Source organism: Sardina pilchardus, chromosome 1 (assembly GCF_963854185.1).
Source record: "Sardina pilchardus chromosome 1, fSarPil1.1, whole genome shotgun sequence".
Lineage (NCBI taxonomy): Eukaryota > Metazoa > Chordata > Actinopteri > Clupeiformes > Clupeidae > Sardina > Sardina pilchardus.
In genome coordinates, this window is record NC_084994.1 from 48,055,317 (window position 1) to 48,080,850 (window position 25,534).

Genomic DNA, 25,534 nt, shown 5'->3' on the forward strand with positions numbered 1-25,534 from the left:
ATATCCTAAATAATTTTCGAGGTTCGCCATTTGGTAATATGACCTATCCTTACTGACAATAATTTAGATTGAGCACAACTAAAGTTGCACGAAGGCAAAATACAGTCCTAAAAGCCTATTCTATATAGCCTGGCCAATATTGTAGATGTGCAAAAGCAGCATTTGCGTGCGTGCTTGCCGGTGAGGTGTAGCCTACAAAAATGAGCATAACATCTGATTATTAAAGTATGGCTATAGGATATAGGCTAGAGAAGAGTTGGTTTAAAAGTCAAGTGTAGTAAAAAAGTTTGTGCACATCCCCGGTCAAGGTGCAGAACAAGAGTAGGCTAAATCATAAAAAAAAATGGAAAAAGGTTCGCACACTTGAAATCCTTCTTTTATAGGATATAGGCTAGAGAAGAGTTGGTTTAAAATTCAAGTGTAGTAAAAAAGTTTGTGCACATCCCCGGTCAAGGTGCAGAACAAGAGTAGGCTAAATCATAAAAAAAATGGAAAAAGGTTCGCACACTTGAAATCCTTCTTTTTTGATTTGATTTGGTCTTCTTCAGATTAAAATTCAAGTACGTGCGCTATTTAACCCCTCGAGACCGACTGCAGTCTGCTGACACAGCCAGACGACTCTCCCAACCCATTCATTCGTTTTGGCCGATATAATCCATTCATTCGTTTTGTGCGTAGGCCTATATAGATTCCTGCATGCTGCATTACCGTGACCCTTAGCCTACCTTGTGGATGATTTTTTCTCATTGGAATACAGCAGGACAGAATGCCTTTTATCTAACAAACGCAAAAGCTGAGATTGTTGGAAGGACTAGGCTACTCAACAAACTTGTTTTTCGTTTCTGGGAGATCTCGTTATCGTTTTGGATTGTCGGATTTTTATACTTATTGTTTGGACTTATGGACAATGAACTTTGAGGGGTGGTTGTTAGTGCTTTACAAAGCTTTGTGTTAATAAGTGTCGGTCCTCCTATCCTTCAGCTCACTGCGCGATGCAGTTGCGCATAGTGGCCACGAAGTCATTAACTGTTTACGACACAATACATGATATTTGTGTTTTTCGTTTCTTAGATTTAATGCATGTTTGACATGTAAACAGGCCTTCAGTCCGTTAACTTAAGGCCTTCTTTTGCATGGGGTTGCTCGCATCCGCCCGTAACCTAGACTATTATGTGCGTAGTGGCTGCATACTCTTATAATAAGAGGCACATTGTTACAGGACAACTTAAACTGACTTCCCCAATGCTTCCCCGCAGCACATTACATTTTAATATAGGCTAATATAGGATGAACAAAGTCTATGCTATATTAAATCCAGTAGCCTAATAATTCTATGTGCCACGTCCGATTTCGCAAGTGATGTAGTAGGCTACGTTTAAACATCGACAAACGTCTGTGAGACTACCCATTTCATGAAGAGCAATTGTGTTGTGCGATCATTCCCCCTCCCCCACACTTGTCTAACCAGTTCACTAGACATTATAGCCTACCTGTATGCGGCATTGGACGATTGCCTCCCTCCCCCCTCTCTCTCGACAGACACTTCCTGACACTAGGGCTCGGGATCATGACATCAAAACTTCGCGGGCACAGCCACATTGGCAGCTTCACTCCTTAGTTTACTATGGATTACTATGGATTTACTCCCGCCTTTTAGTGTGTTCCTGTTACTTAGTTTTTGCCTTCTTGGTAGTATGTTGCTGTGTAGTGGGGTGTAACAGTGCAACCCACGATCGCAAGAGGAAAAGAATAAATCGCTACTATTTCTGCTTCTTGTCTTGTGCATCTGAATGAATGGATATTACGTTCAGTGCGCTACCAAATGGCGGCGATATTCCTAGAATGCAAGGCGTGTGCCCGAGCCCTATTATGTAGGCCTAAATGTAAAAATGTGTGTGTGTGTGTGTGTGTGTGTGTGTGTGTGAGTGTGTGTGTGTGTGTGTGTGTGTGCGCTGAACCACGAATTCACATATTAACTTTTCTTTTCAGCAGACATCGCAATCATAAAAAAATCGCAAAACGTTTTAATAAAATAATGCCTCTCGTCTTAATGGGTTCCGGAGGTTCGTAGAGTAAGTTTTGAACCCCGGTCGCTGACGTATGATTAAGATGCCTCAACCATTTACGCCACAGTTCGAGTGTCAATTTCTTCGAACTTAGCCAAGAAATATAAAGGATTCAGTCAGTCGAGTTCATTTAGCCTATTCGCGGCATGCACTTGAAACGCCGATCAAAAGTTCTGACATGTTAAACTGACGTTAGTCATTAATTCACCACATGATAAAATGCTGTTATATTGACGCACAGTAGCCCACGGTAGTCTATGTCTATCTCTGAATCAACATGAACATGCATAACGAGATCCATATATTCTAAGTTGCTAGAAACTTCTTTTGCGGAGCTAGGCCTACTAGTCGATGGTTACAATGAATCACCCTCACTGCCCTATCGCATATCTGACCATCCATTGTTATAATGTTACAAAATGCGCGATCTTCTCCAATCATGTAGCCTACGGTTATAAGTAAAGTGACATGATAGGCATGTAGGCATATTAAAGATATTTCTGTTAAATACGTTTTATTTTCAGTTGTCAAAAGTGGTGGGGACAAAATCTGTGATAAAGTGCTGGGTAAGCTACCCAGCGTCGCCGGTTAAAATGAACATGCCTCCGTTTTAAAATAGCCTATAGGCCTACACATTTCTAAGTATTCCTAACATAAATGTAGCCTAAATGTCCATCTTGTCCATCTCTTTCGTCTTCGCCTTGACAATAATAGCCTATTCACGGAAATGCGGTCTTGTAACCGTAATGAATTAATGAATTAATCTAAAGTTGCCTATATCGAGTCTTTCAGGTTGAATTGAAGGCTTCTAAAACCATTTTCATTAATTTCAACAATGGTTTATTGAAACGTCGTTTGATTATAATTTCGCCAGTCATCACCTTCATTTTAATGATTAAATGAGACGGATTAAATGAGACGGATATGCGGAGCATTTCTCTCCCTCTCCATTGACCAAAACGTTGCTCTGGCATCTCTGCTGGACTGACTGAGTTATAGGCTACGTCGAGTGAGAGAGCCAGCTGTGAGGTACGCTGTAAAACATTGAAAACTCTGAAACTGCAATCTGACATGCCGAGCGTGATGTCTCTTTTCTCCGCTTGTCACCAGCGCGGTGTCTTCGGGTTTTTCCGTGTTTTCCGGTATGAGCCGAACCTTCCTTTTATTAAGGCGGTCTTATGTTGCCCCCTTGCGGTTGCAGTTTTAATTAAAGTCCCGATGCTTCGGGAGTCCCGATGTGCGGGAAAGAAAGGAGCATTCTCAACCCGTACCATCTGTAGATATTAGATTCTTGACATCAGAGTCATTCAGCGACAGCGACGGAGTCATGCATTATGCACGGATTATGTGCAAGTTGGATGCAAAGGAAGGCCAACTCTGTCATCTTTACTAGATGATGAAGAAACTGAAGAATCAAGACCAGTTTCTGATGATGAGGATGATGACTGAAGTGATGAACAGTCCCCTTCGACCATAAGTATTGGAACACATGCTAAGTTGACTATATAAAAACATCTTTTGAAAATTGATCTTGATGCCTTAAATGAAAAAATGAGGAAATATCTTTCTGAATGAATAATGTATCGTAGACAAATAAATGTTTTCCTTACAATACAGGGGTCATAAGTATTGGAACACCTATATGTTAACCCTATGTGTCAAAATTCCCATAGAGGCAGGACGATTTTTTATTCATTTATTTATTTTAAATAAATGGATCCATCCAGGACACTATGCACCCTGATAAAGAACCCTTGGCCTTTGGAATTAAAATAACCCCACATCATCACATACCCTTCACCATACCAAGAGATTAGCATGGTTTTTATTTCAGTTAGCCTATTAGCTGGTTTGAATTGCATTGAGCTCAATGAGAATGAAACCACCTAATAGGCTAACTGAAATAAAAAACAGTATGATATATACTTATTCACAAACAAAATTGATGTCCTTAAAGGTTGGATATTTCCTCATTAATTCCATTTAAGGCATTAAGATCAATTTCCAAAAGACGATCTTATACAGTCAACTTTAGCATGTGTTCCAATACTTATGGAGGTAACTGTATTATTATGAAATGTCTCCATTCAATAAACTAATGATGAAATTGACTTACTTGCCCTATAAAACATATATTTTGACCTTTTAATTGCATTTGTATTAGGTTTTAAGCCTGAAATACGGAAAAATCTCCAAATTACGGCCATTTTGGACGCCATCTTGAATATCTCAGAGAGCACAGGGGGGATTCACGGGGACTTTTAGTATGTTATTCCTAAAGGTATTCTGAACATATCCTGAAAAATTCAGCTTGTTACTAATTTGTTCCGGGTTTGACCCTATTACTACTGGACTAAATTGTCAATGGAGAAATTGTATTGGATTTTTACTTCCGGACAAGGCTGTGGGCGGGACTGGGGAGCTCTATAGTAACCTCTCGCGAACACGAAAACAGGAAGGGGCAAAATAGGCGACAGCTGTAGCCTATATGATTATTTGTTATTTCATTTCTTATAATTTATTAGTCGGCTATTCTACGAGACAGAACAACTCTATATCTGTTAGTGATGTCACACATCAAACAATGCTGCAGAAACGCGAAAAATTTACTTTGATATGAGTAGGCTATCATGTGATTTCCTGTTGATGACGTGTAGCCTAGTGCACGATGGAAATAATAGGCGCGTTCAAGTTGGCTGCGCAGCACAAAAACTGCGCAGCAGAAGATGCACGTGGTTAAAAATCTGTCCACGATGGTCTAGATGGGCGTGTTTTCGACTCGGCAGTCGGTATCACATGGCCTCAACTTATCGCGGGAGCAAGGCGTGGCCAGGCGGCTGCTCCGCAAAAGAGCAGCCGGTCTGGAGGTACTGCGGAGAGCAGCGGAGCCTAGACCCTGCCTTCATGACGTCAGGTCTTTGCCCTAATTGGCTTTTACATCCCTGACGTGTGTGCAGGTGTTTAGATGCCTCCCCATATCCACAAGAGTCCGTGCGGGTCCGTGCCTCGTGATTCGTCACATGGTCAAGTCTAGCCAAGTCTACACTACGGGAAGTAGAGAGTGTACAACTTCATAGCAGCGTTTGCATCCCCGCCCCTGCTGCCACCGGCAGCTCTCGTTGCTGCAAAAGGTCATTTGGAGTTGAACTTGAACACGGCTAATTTGAAGGAATCTAGCAGCAGTCTTGTAAATAGTGACCCACAGTCTTTGCAAAATCCTAATCTGAGACTGGCCTGTGACTAGACTGTGACTAAAAACTCAATGAATTGTCTTTAGATGTGAGAGGGTCTGAGACTGTAGTCTTTCAAAAATCTTTTCCAAATCTTTGCAAAGTCTGGCAATGTAAGGTAGGCTTAAGCCTGACTTCCTGATGTCCACTACACTCTGTTCTCAATCTTCTCCAGTCTTTTGCAAACTGTGGTAAGTATCCCCAAATTCTTGTTTCTATCTTTTTGTTATATAACTTCTACATATCCCCTCACCTCATCATCCTAGGTCTGCCACAGCGATATCTTTCTCCCTCTCTCTATTTGAAACTCCACATGTATGCCAAAAGTGTTCCCTCTTCTTTTTCCTTATGCAGATGTTCAGATGTCCTATAAGCCTGACTTCCTGATGTCCACTACACTCCGTTCTCAACCTTCTCCGGTATTCTGCAAACTGTGGTAAGTATCCCTTCATTTGTTGCACAACTTCATCAAACTTTATTCTTTCTAGCTCATACCTTTTTTTTTTGAAAGACATCTCTGCCCGAGTACTTTTCCTTTTTATGTTACTGCTCTTACTCCTCCCATCCGTTTGTCCATGGAAATAATTATTTGACTTAGAAACTGTCTAAATCTCATTACTTGACACGTGTGTTTTCTGTGCTCTCTCCTTTTAATAATCAGAATGCCTCCTTGTGTTGGATTCATGATGTTCACCATACTGCACGGCCTACTTTTTTTCTTCGCAATCTATGGAAAGAAACTCTGTTCAGCTCATGAAACGGACTGTTCACATTTTTGGACTTTTGTGGAGGAAGCAGGGTATCCTGGTAATTTTATTTTGCAGCTACTATGCTCTCGTCATAGATACCTTGCATCCTACCCAGTGAGTACATTATACGATTTTGATTTCCAGTATCTGATGGACATTTTGACTCCCATGTTGAAATATGATTATTTTATCATATTTTCTCATTACAACCTACAATTTGTATAGGCCCAACAAAGAGAGAAATCTGAACTGGCAAAGCTGCTCTATATGCATCACAGGTCGATATTGTTGACCTTCACAAATGACTTCCGTCAGTCAGTTTCAGTTGTAGCCTACATTTAGATAATTCCAAACAGCACAGCAGTGTGTTGACATCAATGTTTCTTGTACCTAATAATAACTGAGTTAGTCATGGCAAAATATGTGATGGTTGACTTCAGAGTAAACACTCATGTTTGACAAAAACCCTTCACATTGAACTTGTAGTAGAGTTGTTTGCATTAATTGAACAGGCCATCTTTGTTTTTTGTATTTGAAGGTCATTAACAAGGAATAAAATGATTGTTTTCATATTAAACACCTTTGTTATTCATTTTGCTTAGTATGACTTGAGACAAATGTTAAGCCAACTTGAATTCATGGTTATTATGGCAATGGTATGTTTGGTGAACTGTGTTTTTTTAAATTCATTTTTACTTGTTTCGTTTGTTGCACTGTGTTTATTACGGACATGTTATGCCAGCCGATACAACCAGATTGTATTTTACCGTATTCATAGAGTGCATAAGTGAGTGTCACGTTGTCCCGGTAACGCGATTTCCTGTTCTAAACAAACGACCTGCATGTGGCATTTTCTATCGCCTCACCGTGTTGTTTATTTCAAAATTAAAATAAATGAATTTGAAACGGTAAAAATCACTACCATGTCGAGGCGTTTATGTATGCTTCTGGTGTACTAAAAGCAGACGTTCACGCTAGCATTGGCTAACTTCATGTAATCATAGATTAGCCCAGCTTGCCGTTACATTATACACTTTTCCCCCCATGCTAGCGTGAACATTACACCAGACGCTTACATACACGCCTCGACATGGTAGTGACTTTTACCGCTTAAAATTCATCTTTCATTTTGAAATAAACAACACGGTGAGGAAATAGAAAATGCCACTTGCAGGTCGTTTGTTTAGAACAGGAAATCGCGTTACTGGGACAACGTGACACTTTAACTTACGCAGTGAGGTTCTGGAACCAGCTGCCGGTAAAGCATGTTTATGACACGTTTTCAATGTTGAATCAACCAAATTTCAATATTAGTACCATTGAATGAGGACTGAATCAGTGTTGAATCAACGTTTGATTATCATTGAAATTTCAATGTAATTTCAACGGCAATCACATCTGGTTGAATCAACGTTGAATCCACGTTTTAGATGATTGAAATGGTGATGTTGTTTCAACGGCAATCTCATCGAGCGCTTTCAATGTCGAAACAACTTCGGAGTTCAATGCAGATTCAACGAATCCTTTCAACGTTGATTCAATGCCATTTTGCTATCTGGGATCACCAAGCAGCACAGTCTCTCAGGAACGTTATCACAAGGCCAAGGGGTTGGGGTTAAATCGAGGGGAAAACCACTCCGATGCCACTAGGGGTCACTCAGTCCTAAATCCAGCTCACGATCCCGAGTTGCATCCAGCTCCAATCCAGTCCGGAACTTCCGGGTTGCTAGACAGTCAGTCTTCTTGGGAGCTGACGAGTTAACAGAAACAGCAAATCACAAACTAGACACCGCGGGAGTATTCAAACTTCGAACACATTTAACAGGTGAAGATCTTACGGCCCTTCGGTCAGGGATCGTTGCACTCATCAAAGACTCAGTGTCGGGGACGTAGCTCGAGAACGGTGGAAGGCAGGCGGCAGCGGGATCGAAGCAGGCGATGACAGCGGCGGCGTTTCATCGGAGGTACCGTGGTCAGGAGAGCGACGTTCTGGATCTGATGCAGGCGGGGAGCGGTGACGGGCCAGTCATTCGATTGCCGTGGAGATCCCGTAAGTTTGGAGTCCATGGCTTTTTATGGGGGAAGGAGTTAGCATTCTAGCCAATGGCTGGCTAATAGAATCATTGGTAGGGAAAGGTCTCAGGTGTGTATGTTTACATGCAGTCTCATCACACGTGCAGCACAGCAACCAATAATAAGCATTCTAGGGATCTACGTAGTGATCATAGCAGTGTCCACAACAATGTAAACAATCACAGGACTTCAAACCGTCACATCAAAATAGGTGCACAAACACACAACAAAATGCACATCAATCCACAGCCTTTGACATTCCCCCCCACTGTTCTGGTGGTCGTCCCGAGCACCTCAATGGCCAAAATACCACTCCCTATACCCCTTTGCTATGGTGGCCTTCAACTCCCTACCCTACCATAGTGCCCTTTAACCCCCCCTCTCTGTTTTAGTGGTCAGTCCCCTTGACTACTATTGTCTGTACCTTCTTGGCAAGATGCCTTGAGACTCCCGTTGGGAGCGCCGGAAGGGGTTCTGTACTTCCTCACCCTGGGGAGTAGCCAATTGAGTGGACGGCCCGGGCTGATTGGCACCTAGAGGCTCTGGCACTTGGGCTGGATTCAGACCATCTGCTGGACGTTCCGATGGTGGCTCTGTAGCTGGAACCTGGACAGGCAAGAACATAGGTTGACTCAACTGGTACAAAGGATTGGATTCACGGGACCGAACAATGGGTGTCCCTACGCTGGTGGCTGTTTCCGGTTCCCAGGTGCAGGGGCGCAAGTTGTTACGGTGTATGGTCTTTTCTGGTCCTGACCTTCCTTCTGGGCGTATCTTATAGACCGGTTGGCCTGAGTGGACCTGGGCAATGACCACAAAGGGTGTTGGTTGCCAATGAGGGGCCAGTTTCCCATGGGAGCGTCTCCGGAAGTTTCTCACCAGCACTCTTTCACCAGGTAGCAAAGGTACTGCTCGGCTCCTACGGTCATAACGCTGTTTATCTCGTTCCTGCCGTCTCTGGCTATGGTACTGGGCCTGTTGAAAAGCATTGGTCAGTATTCTGTGGTGGGCACGAACCCAGTCATTCAAATCGTATTTAAGCTGCTGTGGTGCTGTACCGGTGGCTATGTCTACCGGCACCCTTGCATGCCTACCATACATGACAAAGTATGGGGTCATACTTGTGCTGGAGTGTACTGTGGTGTTGTATGCCAGGAGGAGCGCCGGTAGATGATCTGGCCAATGAGCCTTGTTTTGTTCCTCCAAGGAACCCAGCAGCGATAGCAACGTCTGATTGAAACGTTCGCACGCCCCGTTCCCCTGAGGGTGGTAAGGGGTCGTGCGTAACTTCATACACCCATACAGCTGACACAAGTGATCCAACAGTGAAGATTCGAAAGCTGCCCCTTGGTCTGACAGGATCTTCTCTGGGCAGCCCCAGGTCTGGATCAGACCCCGCCAGAGCACCCGGGCTGTGGTCTCGGCTGTCTGGTCCTTAGTTGGGAAGGCCCAGCCATACCTAGAAAACAGGTCGGTTACAACTAACAGGTAAGGGTAGGTATCCGCTGGTCTCCCCAAGGACAAGTAATCGATGGCCACAGTCTCTAAAGGGTAAGAAGTGGAAATGGAGTGCATGGGGGCTCTCACCTCTGGTCCAGCCTTATTGCAGGTGCATGTAGGGCATTCCGCCGTCCAGTCCCTCAGGTCTCTACCCATTCGGGGCCAAAAATAGCCTTGACGTATGGCTGCTTCGATCCTCTCCACACCCAGATGACCGAGTGCTACATGGTAACGTTCCCACAGCCGCCTTGCTAGTGCCTGGGGGACTACCAGCTGTTTACGGGTCTGTCCAGTCACAGGGTCCTTCACCTCTCGTTGAAGTCCTTCCGTACCCAGACGTAGACGATCCCAATCCAACAGGAGGCGACGTGCCCTCTCGGGAGCAGCTTGGCGGATGATTCGATCTGGCTGCTCACCTTGTCGTAGCCACGAGCAGATTTCCTGGAGTGCTGGGTCTGCTCTTTGCTGTGTCAGCCAGCCCTCAGAGTCCTCTGGTACTCTGGGGTCCTCTCCGCCGATGTACAGGATGTTGGCCTGTGGCTGAGGGATTGGTCCCAACCTGGATAATGCATCTGCGTTGCGGTTTGCAACACCTGGACGGAACTTGAGGGTGAATTGGAAGTTGGCAAGTTGGGCCACCCATCTCTGCTCCGTTGCTCCCAAGCGTGCTGAATCTAGGTGGACCAAAGGACTATTATCAGTGAAGATTGTAAAAGTGGCGCCCCATAAGTAATCCTTGAACTTTTCCGTCACCGCCCACTTGAGACCCAAGAGTTCTAGTTTAAAAGAGCTGTAGTTCTTGTCATTTCTCTCTGAGGGGTGAAGGCTCCTACTAGCATAGGCTATCACTCGCTCACGACCCTCTTGCACCTGAGCCAGTACAGCTCCTAACCCCTCAAAACTGGCATCGGTATAGAGGTTAAAGGGCTTCGAAAAGTCTGCAAATGCTAGGATGGGGGCGCTCAATAAGGAGTCCTTCAACCTCCTAAAAACTGCATCACACTCAGGAGTCCATTGCACTGGCTGATCTTTCTTCCCTAGGGCAGCCGTGCCAACCAATAAGCTATGGAGGGGGGCAGCTATCTTAGAAAAGGAGGGAATAAATCTTCTATAATAACCAACAAACCCCAAAAATGACCTAACCTCCTTCACTGTGGCAGGGGGTGGCCATTGTTGGACTGCTGCGGTTTTTTCAGGGTCTGTCGCTACTCCCTCCTTGCTCACCACATGGCCCAGGAAATTGACCTTCCTTTGAAAGAACTTGCATTTATGCGGTTGGAGTTTTAGGCCATACTTCCACAATTTCTCAAAAGCAGCTTCAAGGTGTTTTAGATGGTTGTCAAAATCTGAGGAAAAGAGAAGGACATCATCAAGATAAATTAGTAAGGAGTCATTGATCATCCCCCCCAGGCACCTTTGCATTAAGCGCTGAAAAGTCGCTGGCGCGTTACAGAGTCCAAAAGGCATCCTATTGAACTCGTATAGGCCCAGTGGGGTCGTGAATGCCGTTTTTTCTCTGTCACGGGAGTCCACCTCCACCTGCCAGTAGCCACTGGCCAGGTCCAAGGTGGAGTACCAGCTAGATTGTCGGAGGCAGGTTAGGGATTCCTCTATTCTTGGCAAAGGGAAAGAGTCCTTGTGGGTTAGAGCATTGAGCCGCCGATAGTCTACACAAAATCTCCAGGCTCCATCTTTCTTTTTCACAAGGACTATCGGAGCTGCCCAAGGGCTAGCACTTTCCCTGATCACTCCATTATCTAGCATACTTTGCAACAAGACTCTTAACTCTGAATATAAAGTTGGAGGGACGGGCCTATACCTTTCGCGGCTGGGGGCAGCTTCTCCGGTGGGAATTGTATGGAGGACTGCATCCGTCCGACCAAAATCTTCATCATGGGCTGCGAAGATGGCACTCCAACGATGGAGCAGTTGGTCTGCTTTGGCCTGCTGTTCCTCAGAGAGACCGTCACCAGGCTGTATAGGTGAGGGGGACTGATTGGCTGTTGGAGGGCTCTTGATGTTGTATACGTTGACCTCAACTGTTCCAGGGTCTGTGAGCCTTACGGCCAATTCTCGCTCCCCATGCACCTGTTGGGGGCATACTTGAAAAACATAGGCCAATGGGTAGCGCTGTGGGACTATGATAGGGTAAGGGTTTACATTTTTTATCCTTAAAGGCACCTTACCTCCTCTGGTGTAACTCAAGGTCCTTGCAACTTGCCACTCAGACTCCTCCCCCGTCCCTTCTACCAGCACGCACTTTGCAGTTGGATGTTGTCCGTCTCGGATCTGAGCCCACAAAACCATCTCACTGGCTGGGGGAATCTCCACAGGGCACTGGCGATTGAGGCGGGCCACCCCGACTCGGCCATCACCCGTCTCTTCCTGTGATATGTGACTACACACGACAAAAGCCCGCTCCCATTCTTTTTTCGCCGCAGGAGAGACGGTCACTTTAAAAGAGGCCGGTCCTGGGTGTCCCTCCTTGAACAGACCTTTCCAACAATCTGTGATGACGTTCATTCCCAGGACACCCTTGTCTACCCCCAAACACTCGTCTTTCACAATGACAACTCCCTTCCCAGGTACCTTAACCCCTGCTACAGCAAAGTCCAGGATAGCATAGCCAGTGTATGGTATGGAAAGGCCATTAGCAGCCTTAAGTGTGAGCCAATTCAAGTCTTCTGTCCCTCTTGGTTTAATGTGCCCCAGCCATTTCTGAATAAAAGATTCGCTAAAAAGTGTCACTTGAGAGCCGGTATCTAATATGCATGGGACCTTAACCCCAGCTACTTCCACTTCTACCCCAGGACAACTTCCAACAATGTCAGGCTTCTGTATCTCCCCTTCTGTTCTGTCCAGACCCCTCCCAGCCACCTGCCTGGCGGTAGCTGGGTGTTCTAGTTTAAATTTTCCTGGCAATTCCTCTTTACATGACCTACTTTATTACAGAGGTTGCAGATGGGCCTACCTTGACTGTCCCATTGGAAAGCTGGCTGGGCTCTTGAAGAGGGACTATATCTGGCCCCGGCTGATGGCGGCCTAGTAGGTGTTCTCCTCCCCACTGCCGGACTCAAAGGGGCTGGGGACAGTTGACGTCGAACCTCTTCAGCTATGCTCCTGCCCAGGGACGATATTTGATCTTGAATTTCTTGCCGTACCTCCGCCTTGAAAGTTTCTTTCCACTTCTCCAGGTCGCTTCCCAGTGCCTCTCGTGGATGGTGAGCCCTCACCCTGGAGGTTACTGCATCTTCACCCAAATGATGGTCTGCTTCAAGTGCCCGAGCTTCAGCAGAGGCATCTGAAAAGGTAAAGCGTTCTTCCCGCCTCACCAGACGCTGTAACTCCCTCTGGATGGTGACGGATCTGAGGCCCAAGATGAATTGGTCACGGGCTGTAGAGTCATCCTGTGCAGAGCCCCTAGGTTCCTTCTCACGCCACCTAAGGAACAATTCACGAAGGCGAAGAACAAAAGCCCCGATACTTTCCCCTTCACTTTGTACACATTTAAAAAAACTGCACTCTAATCTGGGCTAGTGTTGCGGTTTTGTTATAAAAAGTGTCTAGTTCTTTTAAAATTTCAGTAGCAGAGTTTCTTTTTTCATCCTCCAAAAGTAGCACTTCTCGCCTGGCGGCCCCGTCTAAAGCACCAATAATGAAGTCAGTTTTTTGTGTTTCAGTCAGTCCTTGGGCCCTAAGCATAGCTTCAATTTGAAGTTTCCAGTCCCTAAACTTTACCTGGCCTCCCTCCCCTGAGAACTTGGGCACCCAAGGCATCCCCATAAACCAGGGCATGACCATAGTGTTAATCACAGGAGGATTAGCAGTACTGTCTGAGCTATCACTATCAGTCATTTTTGTATTGTCGTGGGAAGGGGTCGTGCCAGACTACGCCAAAATTATGTCACCGGTCAACCAGTAATTATATATTTCAGACCCCGGGCCACAACAACACAAAACACTGAAACCAGTATCTATATAAAAGTATCTGATTTATTAATATTACACAGTAGAAAAGAAAACAAATTATAAAAATACTATTCAATAAAAGTAGAATCAGAGCTTGACGAATAACACAGTCTCTCTGGGGTAATATCACCAAGCAGCACAGTCTCTCAGGAACGTTATCACAAGGCCAAGGGGTTGGGGTTAAATCGAGGGGAAAACCACTCCGATGCCACTAGGGGTCACTCAGTCCTAAATCCAGCTCACGATCCCGAGTTGCATCCAGCTCCAATCCAGTCCGGAACTTCCGGGTTGCTAGACAGTCAGTCTTCTTGGGAGCTGACGAGTTAACAGAAACAGCAAATCACAAACTAGACACCGCGGGAGTATTCAAACTTCGAACACATTTAACAGGTGAAGATCTTACGGCCCTTCGGTCAGGGATCGTTGCACTCATCAAAGACTCAGTGTCGGGGACGTAGCTCGAGAACGGTGGAAGGCAGGCGGCAGCGGGATCGAAGCAGGCGATGACAGCGGCGGCGTTTCATCGGAGGTACCGTGGTCAGGAGAGCGACGTTCTGGATCTGATGCAGGCGGGGAGCGGTGACGGGCCAGTCATTCGATTGCCGTGGAGATCCCGTAAGTTTGGAGTCCATGGCTTTTTATGGGGGAAGGAGTTAGCATTCTAGCCAATGGCTGGCTAATAGAATCATTGGTAGGGAAAGGTCTCAGGTGTGTATGTTTACATGCAGTCTCATCACACGTGCAGCACAGCAACCAATAATAAGCATTCTAGGGATCTACGTAGTGATCATAGCAGTGTCCACAACAATGTAAACAATCACAGGACTTCAAACCGTCACATCAAAATAGGTGCACAAACACACAACAAAATGCACATCAATCCACAGCCTTTGACATACACAATTAACCTAATCTGGCCCTCCCTGCCCGTGCACTGACAAGGAGAGGCCTGTAGGGGCACAGGGGGTCGTGACACCTGAACATAGTCTTCACAAAGGCTAATGTCAAACTACACTGCTAAAAAAATTAAGGGAACACTTCATAGGAGTATAGCATCAAGTCAGTCACACTTGTGGGATATTGATCTGCCCAGTTATGGAACAGAGGTGGTTGTGTATCAGGTTCACCTGCATTGATGTCGGCAAAATTTAATACAGGTGTACTTGAGGGCCAACAGACAACCCCCAAAACAGGAATGGTTTTACAGGTTGTGGCAACGGGTAATTTTCCCATCTTTCCTATCTCTTCTTGACTGATTTTTCACTAGCTTTACATTTGGATAGGGTCAGTGTTACTACTGGTAGCATAAGCCAGTATCTGGAGCCTACAGAGGAGTACAGATAGTCCAACTCCTCCAGAATGGCACAGCAATACATTCCATTGCCAGAAAGATTGCTGTGTCAACCAGCATAGTCTCAAGAGCATGGAAGAGATTCCAGGAGACAGGCAGTTGCTCTAGGAGAGCAGGGCAGGGTGGTAGAAGGTCCTTAACCCAGTAGAAGGACCAGTATCTGCTCCTTTATGCTGGAACGAACAGTAGGAGCCCTGTTAGAGCCCTACAGAATGACCTCCAGCAGGTCACTGGTGTGAATGTCTCTCGCCACACAGCCAGAAACAGACTTCATGAATGTGGCCCGATGGCCTCTAGAGGGACTTGTCCTCACTGCCCAGCACCATAGAATACAAAATTGGCAGGTCCACCACTAGTGCCCTGTGCTTTTCACAGATGAGAGCAGGTTCACCCTGAGCACATGTGAGAGACATGAAAGGGTCTGGAGATGTCGTGGAGAACATGATGCTGCCTGCAACATCATTCAGCCTGACCGGTTTGGTGGTGGCTTAGTGATGGTCTGGGGAGGCATACCCTTGGAGGGATGCACAGACCTCTATGGGCAAGACAACGGCACCCTCACTGCTCTTGGGTATCATGATGAAATGTTCTGACCCTGAACTGGTGCAGTGGGCCTTGGGTTTCTCCTGGTGCACAACGATGTCCATGTCCATGTCAGCGTAGATATCCAGCATGATGTATTATTTTATCTGATGTGTTTTCAAAGTGTTTCTGCTTGCATGTAAGACCTTGTACAGTATAGCACAGGGATTCCACTGAACCTTGCTTTACTGGAACCTGTTTGTGACTGCATGCATTCTGCACTCTCCTAATGTTTTGAAATCAAAGGCCAAGTGAAACTGTCATCTCCATGGTTTCATGACTGAATGAAAATCCTTCGGCTATTAATCCTGCAGAGAAGATGTTTGGGACTGCATGCTAAGGGCTGCTTACATCTCGTGACAGTGCGTCTTCAGCTGTGCTTTACATGTGCCTTTCGCTATAGACCAGGTTTTTCTTGGTCAACGGCGTAATGATTTGAGAGGGTGTAAGACAGCGTTTCTTGGATCATGCACCAGACCACACCTTCTGCCACACTCCACCACTGACTGGGTGATAGATAAGAATACGTTTTTTTTTGTTGGGCTTTGCACATGTTGAGCTTTTTCAGGTCTCCATCGATCCAAGGCACTAATCTGCATATTCCCTCACCCACAGAACAATCTGGAGAAGATGCATAGTATTTCGGAGTCATCTCAGGGCAGGTTTGGCTCCTCCATTGCCTCTCTCAGGGACCTCAATGGTGATGGGCTCCAAGACCTGGCAGTGGGAGCTCCACTGGAGGACCACCAGAGAGGAGCCGTCTACATCTACTTCGGAGACAAAACTACGGGAATTCGCCAAAAGTATAGTCAGGTAATAAACAAAATAAATGCTCCTCTCATTTCTTTTTACATTTACTGTACGTGAATTTTTGTCAATGCCATCTTAGTCACTGACATATAACCCTGTTCGCAATAGCAGTTATCCTTTATGTAAACATGTTTACCAATTAAAAAAACTCTTTGTGAACTGTGCAGCACATCAGAGCGAAGATACTGTCAGAAGGTTTGCAGCAGTTTGGGGTGGCTATTGATGGGAAGTCTGACACGGATGGACTGACAGAAATTGCAGTGGGTGCTCGTGGACAGGTGGTTCTGCTACGGTAAGATACTTTTAAAGATTCACTGACTGAACCAGGCCATCCATCGACTCCATCTTCATTGTCAAATTTAGAGCACTTTAAAGAGTCACTTCACCCCATAACTCCACCCACTTCACATTTCTGAAAACGGCTCTCAAAATGGGCGAGACGTTCTGAAATTTGGAGAGAGAGTGCAGCACTGTTGCAACCAATCAACCATGGTGATTTCGTGTCAATCTGGGAATGAGTGCTGCAGACATGGCTTATCACAGGTAGGCTAATCAGGGCAGCAGGTGTTGGGGCATTTCAGTCCTAATTTGTAACGACCCGGTGACGTAGTGTCGGACTAGAAGTGCAGGACAACGTCAGTATTCCAATAGTATTTTGGACCAACATGCCATGGCATGTTTTCAAACGGTAGTATGCGCGAGAGAGCAATATCTCCAATACAAAATCAGACGAAATGTTACTTTTGTCGAGAAACACGATTTTTGTCAATATTAACCCTGGTAATAGTACAGTTCACCACATATGAGTATTTTCAATCAATCAACAGCTCAAAAAACCTATTTTAGGGTGCAGTGACCCTTTAAAGGATCTGAAATAGTCATTCAACAACAAAGACCACCAAAGCCATCATCTATCTATTAATGCAAGGAATGTCTGTCTGTGTGTCACTCTGTCTGTCTGTCTGTCCGTTCCACGCCTAACTCTCGAACCACTCATCCGACTGACCTAAAATTTTACGCATGTATTTCTAATGACACGCGTGAGTGCAGTGCAAAGTTTGGTCGTGTTCGGACAAAAACTGACAAAGACATTGTTAAAATAAGCAAAATACACAAAATACACTACCGCAATCCCACAATTCTACCGCTCTCCACATTAGCCAATCCCCTTTTCACTCCCACTCCAGCATAGAAACAAAAAAGCACATTTCGCTGACAAACTCACGTATTGCCATTCATGGAAATTACATGTCTCACTTAAACAACGGGCCGTTTCAAGATTGTTGATCTAGGATAGATCTAGATGTAGTAGCCTATCTTTGCATAGGCTACTACATCAACAACCGCGGTTGCCTACTGCCCAAGCGGTTCGGTTGCCTGATCAGGTTGCTGATCTTGCAACAATATGCCAACACACACACGTCAGTAGCATTCTGTTAAAATTTGCATTTAAAACAGCCGCTCTTGACTCTATCTGGACATCGGCTATGGGCATAACATTCATTCAAACATCACTTCCGAGTTAATAGCACTTGCATGGCCATGTCATGCGGTTAGCTTTATAATTTCCCAACAACAGCAAAAACGCAAGGGTATGTAATGTGTCTAATATTGCCATTAGCTGCAACTCAAACGCCTTAATTTCCCCTTCACTTTTTTACTTTGCAAAGTCAGTAAAAACCGCTACTAACTGCACGGGCCTGATTCTACATCATCGCCAATCTAACATGATCTACCTGCATCAACGTCATTGGGTAACATGTTTCTTGGAAAACATTGTTTGTACGGGCACTGCACTAGTAGCCTATGTTGAGATGATACCGTTTTTGTCAGTTTCAGCAGATATTCTTCAGTCTGATTCCAGACATACAATGGTAATTTCAGTATTCAACATTCCTTGTCCACAACAAAAGCAAAACAGCATATCCCAACTTCCCACTCATTATTCCAACATCCCACTAATTGGCTTATCCAAACATCCCACTCATTATCCCAACATCTTACTCATTAGCCCTATGTCATGTGCTGTATGTCTTGTGAATGACTGTGTGTGTGTCAGCTTGGCGGGCGCTTCAGAGTGTGGTCACTTGCCTGATGGTCACGCTCCCAGCCCAGCAGCTCTGCCTTTTCAGGCAAGAACTATGGCCAGCTCTGGTGCTGGTGTTGGCTTACTTTAGGTGCTCTTTTTGGTCGTTGGTGTAAACCCACACAGAATTGCATCACAATTGGCTGGGTTTTCTTCAGGAGACAAAAAGGGGACGGTTCCATAATGGCAGGGCAGGTGTGCTTTTACCAGTTGGCCACAGGTAGTGAAGCCCTGTTAGTCGTTTTATGGCCTAAGAGTTTTAAGACTTGTGTTTTGCGATGAAGTGAAATATTTGTTAGATGTCAGTAACTTCTTATGGTGTGAGTGTAATAGTAAGTGCAATAGAATGTGAATGTAGTAGATAGAAGATAGAGGTGTAAAAAGTTGAAATCAGATGTACAGAAAAGGGAAAGTCAGATAGATATTTAATGTGGAATTATCATAGTTGTGTGTCCATGCTGAAGTGGAGCCTGTTCTCTTTGTTGCTGGGTTTTTCCGTAGGGGATAAAATGACTCCTCTCCTGCTAGGGGGACTAGCTTACAGCGCCATAATGACTGGGCAGGTGTGATTTTACCAGTTAGCCACAGGTAGTGAAGCCCCATCTGTTAGTCAGTGTGTTTTATGACCTACAGTAACCGTCTCCTACCCCAACATCGTCCACAGGTCCAAGCCCGTCTTTAGTGTGTCGCCGCACCTCTCATTCAGCCCCTCAGAGATCAACATCCAGCAGTTTGACTGCGTCGAGCACAAGGAGGCTTTCCCTGTGTTCCACGTGACCATCTGCTTCAAGATGAGAGAGCAAACCAGAAGCACAAAAGGTACTTTTGAACAGCCAATAGTAGATTTAGATTATGTGAGGATATACAGTACGTACCTTGGGTGAACCCATGAATCTTGTGTCTTTTTTCATGGTAACACATGATTAACAGTTGCTTTCAGAGGATACAATATCTGTATGTCATCTATTGTGTCTGTGAGCCACAATGTAAATCACAGGTTGATGTGTGATACTGTATCATTTAAGGGTGACAGTAATGGGTACAGTGATATGATGGAGATCCGTTAGGATGTGCTGTATAGATTTGGGTGATCAAAGGTCGAAGTCACTACAACCTCATACACATGCATGTTTAGTAGATTATTGACCTGGTGGGTGGAGGCAGACAAGTGTAGGCTGCTCATTCTAGTTTCCTGATGAGTGATGTGAGCAGTTTGTGAACTTGTGTTCATTGTGTTTATTTCTCTGTTGCCAGATGCACTGAGCACAGGGATTCAGTTGGACTATGACCTGGTTGTTGATTCCCAAAGACAAAACAGCCGAGGTTTCCTTGCACACAATGACACTTTGAGAAGCGTTCGGTCAAGGCTTCATCTAAACAAGACAGAAACTTGCCGAAATCACACCATCTATATGCCAGTAGGTCACATCTCTAACTTGTCATCCTCCTAACAGCTAATGAATGATGCCATTTTATATGAATCCACTGTGGTATCATTTGTATTGACCACACCACTGTCAGGATGATGGTGGGTTCAGCTGGCCCAGTGAATGTCTGTCTGTCACACCATCACAGGCCTCTCTGAATATGATCACCCACTGCCTCATCCCGACACATGTTTAATTTGCCATGGTGCTAATATCAGTGCTGATGTCAAGTGGATATGTGCAGTAGTGGCTATTGGTAGGATACTTACTGAGTCTCTCTCCTCTAGAAATGTGTAATGGACACACTGTCTTCTGTCATGCTCAAAGTGAATTTCTCCCAAGCTGAGAGCCAGCAGTCTTTTGGGATTTTAGATGTTGCCAACAAGAAAATGACCATGGTGGAGGTAGGCCTTCATTACTAAGCATTATTAGATTAGATTAGATTAGATTAGATTAGACTTTATTGTCATTGTGCAGAGTACAAGTACAAAGGCAGCAAAATGCTGTTTCTGGCGTCTAACCAGAAATCTCAATCTCAATCTCTAGGTATGGTGAAGGGTATGTGATGATGTCGGGCTATTTTAATTCAGTCAGTGCTCTGGTCATTTGCTCTGGCAGGTGCCCTTTGAAAAATCATGTGGACACAATGACACATCTGTGGCAAAGCTAAGAATGGACTTCAACTTCACGTGAGTCACTCTTCAAAGCAACATCATATACCGTAGCACCTCCCAACTATCTGAGTCACCATGGTATCACCTTAGCATGGTTTTACCTTCAGCCGTCGTGAATAAAATAAACTCTTGTCCTTCAGCAGCTGGTGTTGTTTACTGATCAGTTGTTCACTGATTTACATGTGATAGTGGAGCTGGAAAACCAGCTGCGACCAGAAAAGCTGCGACCAGAAGTTGCGACGGTAACGCATCCTGTTATTTGAAAACAAGAAGATGATTCGTTTAGCATTATCCTATTGCGTGGAGAGGGAAGGTTACGCATCCTGCTACTTGAAAACAAGAAGATGATTCGTTTAGCGTTATCCTATTGCGGGGTGGGAATTTGAAAGACAACTGTTTATCCCACCCCTCCGATTGAGCCCTGTCTACGGTGAGTGTCCAGACCCTACATCTTGATGTGGGTCTGGCTCGTCAGGCTAATTATATTCTATGTGATGTTGTAACGTGAGTCTTCCTATCTTCCACAGCAAAACCTGGGTAAGTGTTTCAGTTCAACACAAATAAATGCATGCGCACGCACACACACTCACACTCACACACATACACACTCACACACACACACACACACACACACACACACACACACACACACACAGATACAGAGAGAGAGAGAGAGAGAGAGAGATGCCTACACACTGATTTCTCCATCATATCACATTTTGGTGAAGTTTAGCTGACTTCTTGTTTTTTCTCTACAGGCCATGTTCAATGAGTCCTTTAACATTACCCCTAGTCTAGATTGGAATGATTCATTTGCAATTAACATCACTGTGCACAGGTAATCTTCGCCTCAGAGTTTTTCATTGACTCTCCTAACATCCTCTTTACAACAGCAGCACAGTGAAAGTTTTACATCCACACAAACTGGATTCATTTCTATAGTCTGTTCTTGTCCTGCCTTCATCAGTCATCAAAATGGCCATATACATCTTTAGAAAACAAATATACTCAAATGTCAAAAGATGGTTTGCTGAAATGTTTGTAAACACTGTATTTTACAGTGTCAATGGGGAGGATTATCCTGTAACAAACACTCTTCCTGTAGTTTTTGGTGTCGACCTGAATGTGAAGTTGTAAGTCTGCTGAGTCCTCATGTTATTTTTGTCTCCTCCGAAACATATTAAACCTTGTCCACATTACACCATCACAACAGTATTATGAAATAAACATGTTCATCATTATGTAATTGACATGTTTGTTTACCTCTCAAGCTTGGACATCTCTGGTTCCTCAACAATATACCTCGATTACTCATTAGAGGACAGAGGACCCAAAACACTTAAACATATTTACCAGGTAATCTACAGACCTGTATCAGGTAATCTACACACCTGTGTCAAGTAATCTACACACCTGTACCAGATAATCTACACACCTGTATCAGGTAATCTACACACCTGTGACAAGTATGATATATGAGATCTGATTCTGTTCACTTCACAGGTAGCCAACATCGGAATGGTTCCTCTTCCAGTCACAGTAAATTTGACCTTTCCTACAAAACCTGAAAACAACTTTGAAATCCACAATTACAGTATTTCACACAACAAGGTGATCTTCCATATTAATCCTATCACAAAAATATGATCCATGATGCTTCTGCATTTTATATTCCGTGTGCTCATTAGGAAGGGGACTCAAGGTAACGTTTTGTTTTTCAAGGTCAATGACACAATCCAGTGCGGTGCCCCTGAGGACACAAGTATTCCGGTAAATTTTGATTTATGTCTCATGGCGCTTTACAGAGTGTTAAACATTCAACCACTGAACATTCAACATTCAGTGGTTAAAACCGCTAAGCAATTTTTTGGCTACATTATCTAAGGCAGATTTTCTCACTTACCTACACACACAACCTAAACTGATATATTGAGATATTTGTGAAAACGGATTTCTAAACTAGTTCCCAGTTTTAATTCAACATTTAGAATTTCAGCAGTCTTACAGATTTTGGTGGGCCATTCCCCTCAAGCTGTCGTTACTTTTGAACTGTTGTTGATATTTTCAGTCAAGCAGAGCCTTTGTTTGTTTCACAGAGCTGTGCAGACTGCAAGATGGTGGAGTGTTTCATTCCCACATTAAAGATCTCGGAGAGTGTTCTGTTCTTGTTAACTGGAGACGCTGCCTTCAACCTCAGTCCAAATGTGAGACCCCATGTCTGATTCATTCTACATGTCAGTAATAACTAAATTATATTAGCTCAAATAAAGGGTGTGAACCGTCCACTGACGTAATAGTGTTTTTCAGGAATATACATTCTATGAGACGACATATAAGGAGGAATACAAAAGTTTTGCGCAGATCAGCTATGATGAAACACGTTACGAACAGACCGGAAATGACCAAACTGTAAGTTGGTTCCATTTGAAATAGTTGAGTTCTGATACATATAGTTACACACAAATATTTGCAGTAATCTTCACTGGTGGTTGTTTCACGGCAGGTTACTGGAGCTGTCCCAGATTGCCACAGGGATCAGGTAACACTTTGTTTTCTTCTTTCAGACAACTGGGTTTGCCCATCCACATAAACACTCATCACAAATAGATAGTTTACAAGTGGTGTGCATAATTAATGGAATTTGTTCCTCATTTCTCAGGGACAGTAATGTTAAGTGTTTAGTAACCTTTTACAATGGTTTCTTTCCTGTAATGTAGGGCGTAAGCAAAGCTGAATTCATTGTTCCAATCCACCAACCTCTGATCATAGGGTTAGCAAGTAGCGGAGGACTGCTACTGCTCATCTTTATCACCTTGGCTCTATACAAGGTACGGTGGGCTTTGGCTATATTTTTGTTTATGCCCAATTCTATATTTGACTTTCTGTAATGTCACCATAGCAAACACATCTTTCAGCCCAACTCTCTCTCAATTTCTTTCTCTCTCCCTCTTTCCCTTAAAGTGTGGTTTATTCAATACAACTGGACAATATCTACTTCAGCAAGGAGCTGATTCATGGTAGCTCATGGCAGTGTCCCAACTCTGAGGAAGCATACTGAGTGTGAACAGTGAAGTCACTCACAGTTTGAGCAGGAGGCCTCTTGAGAATTTGAGATGAAAAAAGTACAGCCTGCTTTTTGCCACAGCTTCAAATGAAATTTCCTTTGACTGTATCTACTGTGTAATCCTGCCTGTCATACAGTAAATGCTGAAAGTAGTTGATAATTTTGCTGAAATGATGAGTGCTACTTTAGGTGTTTAATTAGTTTAGTATTTAGTTTCTGCAGAATACTGGCATTCTTCAAATGAATGTGTTGAAAACAACAACTTCTGTTGTTTTAACAAATCGCTGTGTCCAGATAGGGACAACACCTTTGTTTTAACAACATAATGCACAAAATATTTTTTTTTTAAGGTTTGCCTAAAACTGCACAGCGCCTGCTTTAGAGGCCACTGTTCCCACCTAGTTTGACCTGTAATCAAATGCTTGACCTCTCTGGAAAGCTAAGACACAGAGGCTTCAGTATAGACAATCAGAACAACTGTGTAATGTACTGACACAGGGCCACGGAGGCTAGAATATAGTTTTTCTTCCTGGTGGATTGCAAGCATCTCTGAACTGACCACATATCAGCCCTCTAGTATGGACTAGAGGGCTCTAACTGAGCCCTAGCACCAGGTCTTGTGAAGCTGGGTGCAAAAGGAGATCAATATAACATGAAGTATGAGTGCTGTAGACCATTATTTGCCAATTAAGGTATGCTCATGCGTTTTTAAAAATCCCCTATGGAAACTCCCCATAGGACTTCTAGCTATCCAAAATGCATTCTGACAATCAAATGCTTACATGAGCATATGAACCCCTTTGTGTAGAAGCATGATCTTGGTCTCAAATTAAAGGTAACACTCTGAGGTTTCTTGTAGACTTTTTGGATTGCATGTCCGGTGTTCTGATATAGAGTAACTACTCAAAATATGAACTAATTATACAAAAGTCTCTATTTTTGCATTTCCTTTTTTGGTTCAATGGTTGTATATAAACTAGACTATACATCTGGACAACTAATATTGGATAAAATAAGAGAAAATGTGAGCAAAATATCAATACCTGTCTGAAAAAAGTGTATAAAGTTTGTAGTGAGGGGTTTTACAGCCTTGAAACATCTACAAAAAAATTAAAAAAGCTGCTATTTTTGGAACGTAACCCCCGCGATAAACAAGGGATCACTGTATACAGTAGTGATGCGCGGGTGGGCTTTTTTTAAAACCCGCCCCAACCCGACTTTTCAGGAGATCCAAACCGCCCCGCCCAATCCGCAAAAATATGTTCGAATTGTGACCCAAATCCGACCCGACCCGCGGAAAGGAAAAAACGCATTTAACGTCTTTCCTAGCCTAATTAGCCCACATGAGGACAACAGCGGGTTACAATGATCGGTCATTTTGACAATCTGCGCTCCTCCACACCATTCATAATCTGCAGCCTAGACATAGCTAGTGTTAAATCTCATCTTCATAACAAGTTGCCATTCATATTTCCCCTTGCAACTTCATAGGCTAGCCTACTTTTGCGTTTAACACTGCCAAGCATTTAACAAGCACAGCTGTTTATTCGTGTAGCCTATGACAGAAGCGAGGTGTTCTCGCATTGTGCACAACCTTCGATATCCCAGATCATTAGGCTCCATGTCCATAAAGTAGCGAATGCGCGATTGACTTTTTCAGTCAGTCACGCATGGCGCAATTGGGTGCTGAATTTAGGAGAAATTATGTTTTGCGCTCGACCACACCTCCTGTATTGCAGGCGCATCGCCACCTAATATGTCGGAAGTTAACAAGTGAGAAATGTGCATTTTTACTTTTTTGACCCGACCCACCCGCAATATTTAGAAAAAACTATTAGGCCTACCCAAATCCGCCCGACCCGCGGGTAAACCCGCGGATATCCGCGGGTAATGGGCTGAACCGCGCATCACTAGTATACAGATTGTACATTAAAAAAATGGTCAATTTTTCAT

General features: G+C 44.2%; 2 protein-coding genes and 1 long non-coding RNA gene across 3 annotated transcripts in view; all 3 read left to right on the forward strand.

Annotated features, from left to right (window-relative positions):
- The window catches only part of LOC134079524 (integrin alpha-L-like), a 62,435-nt gene extending 41,646 nt beyond the window's left edge, over nt 1–20,789 (forward strand). Inside the window, exons 14-20 of the mRNA XM_062535616.1 lie at nt 16,136–16,333; nt 16,498–16,622; nt 19,081–19,235; nt 19,671–19,834; nt 20,131–20,247; nt 20,462–20,532; nt 20,661–20,789. Coding sequence (XP_062391600.1) covers nt 16,136–16,333; nt 16,498–16,622; nt 19,081–19,235; nt 19,671–19,834; nt 20,131–20,247; nt 20,462–20,532; nt 20,661–20,703 — 873 coding nt within the window. The 3' untranslated portion in view covers nt 20,704–20,789. The remainder of the gene's footprint in view (nt 1–16,135; nt 16,334–16,497; nt 16,623–19,080; nt 19,236–19,670; nt 19,835–20,130; nt 20,248–20,461; nt 20,533–20,660) is intronic.
- LOC134093955 (uncharacterized) lies at nt 5,425–6,455 on the forward strand. Its single transcript, XR_009940397.1, has 3 exons — nt 5,425–5,487; nt 5,651–5,732; nt 5,958–6,455. It is a non-coding gene; the product is annotated as an uncharacterized LOC134093955 (long non-coding RNA).
- A 42-nt stretch (nt 20,790–20,831) lies between the features above and the next one.
- Nucleotides 20,832–25,534, forward strand: LOC134093946 (integrin alpha-M-like). Its single transcript, XM_062547284.1, has 11 exons — nt 20,832–21,054; nt 21,276–21,355; nt 21,579–21,650; nt 21,789–21,873; nt 22,021–22,128; nt 22,240–22,287; nt 22,614–22,721; nt 22,825–22,926; nt 23,021–23,056; nt 23,235–23,345; nt 23,479–25,534. The coding sequence occupies exons 2-11, from the start codon at nt 21,279–21,281 to the stop codon at nt 23,536–23,538; spliced, it is 807 nt and encodes a 268-aa protein (XP_062403268.1). The 5' UTR covers nt 20,832–21,054; nt 21,276–21,278; the 3' UTR covers nt 23,539–25,534.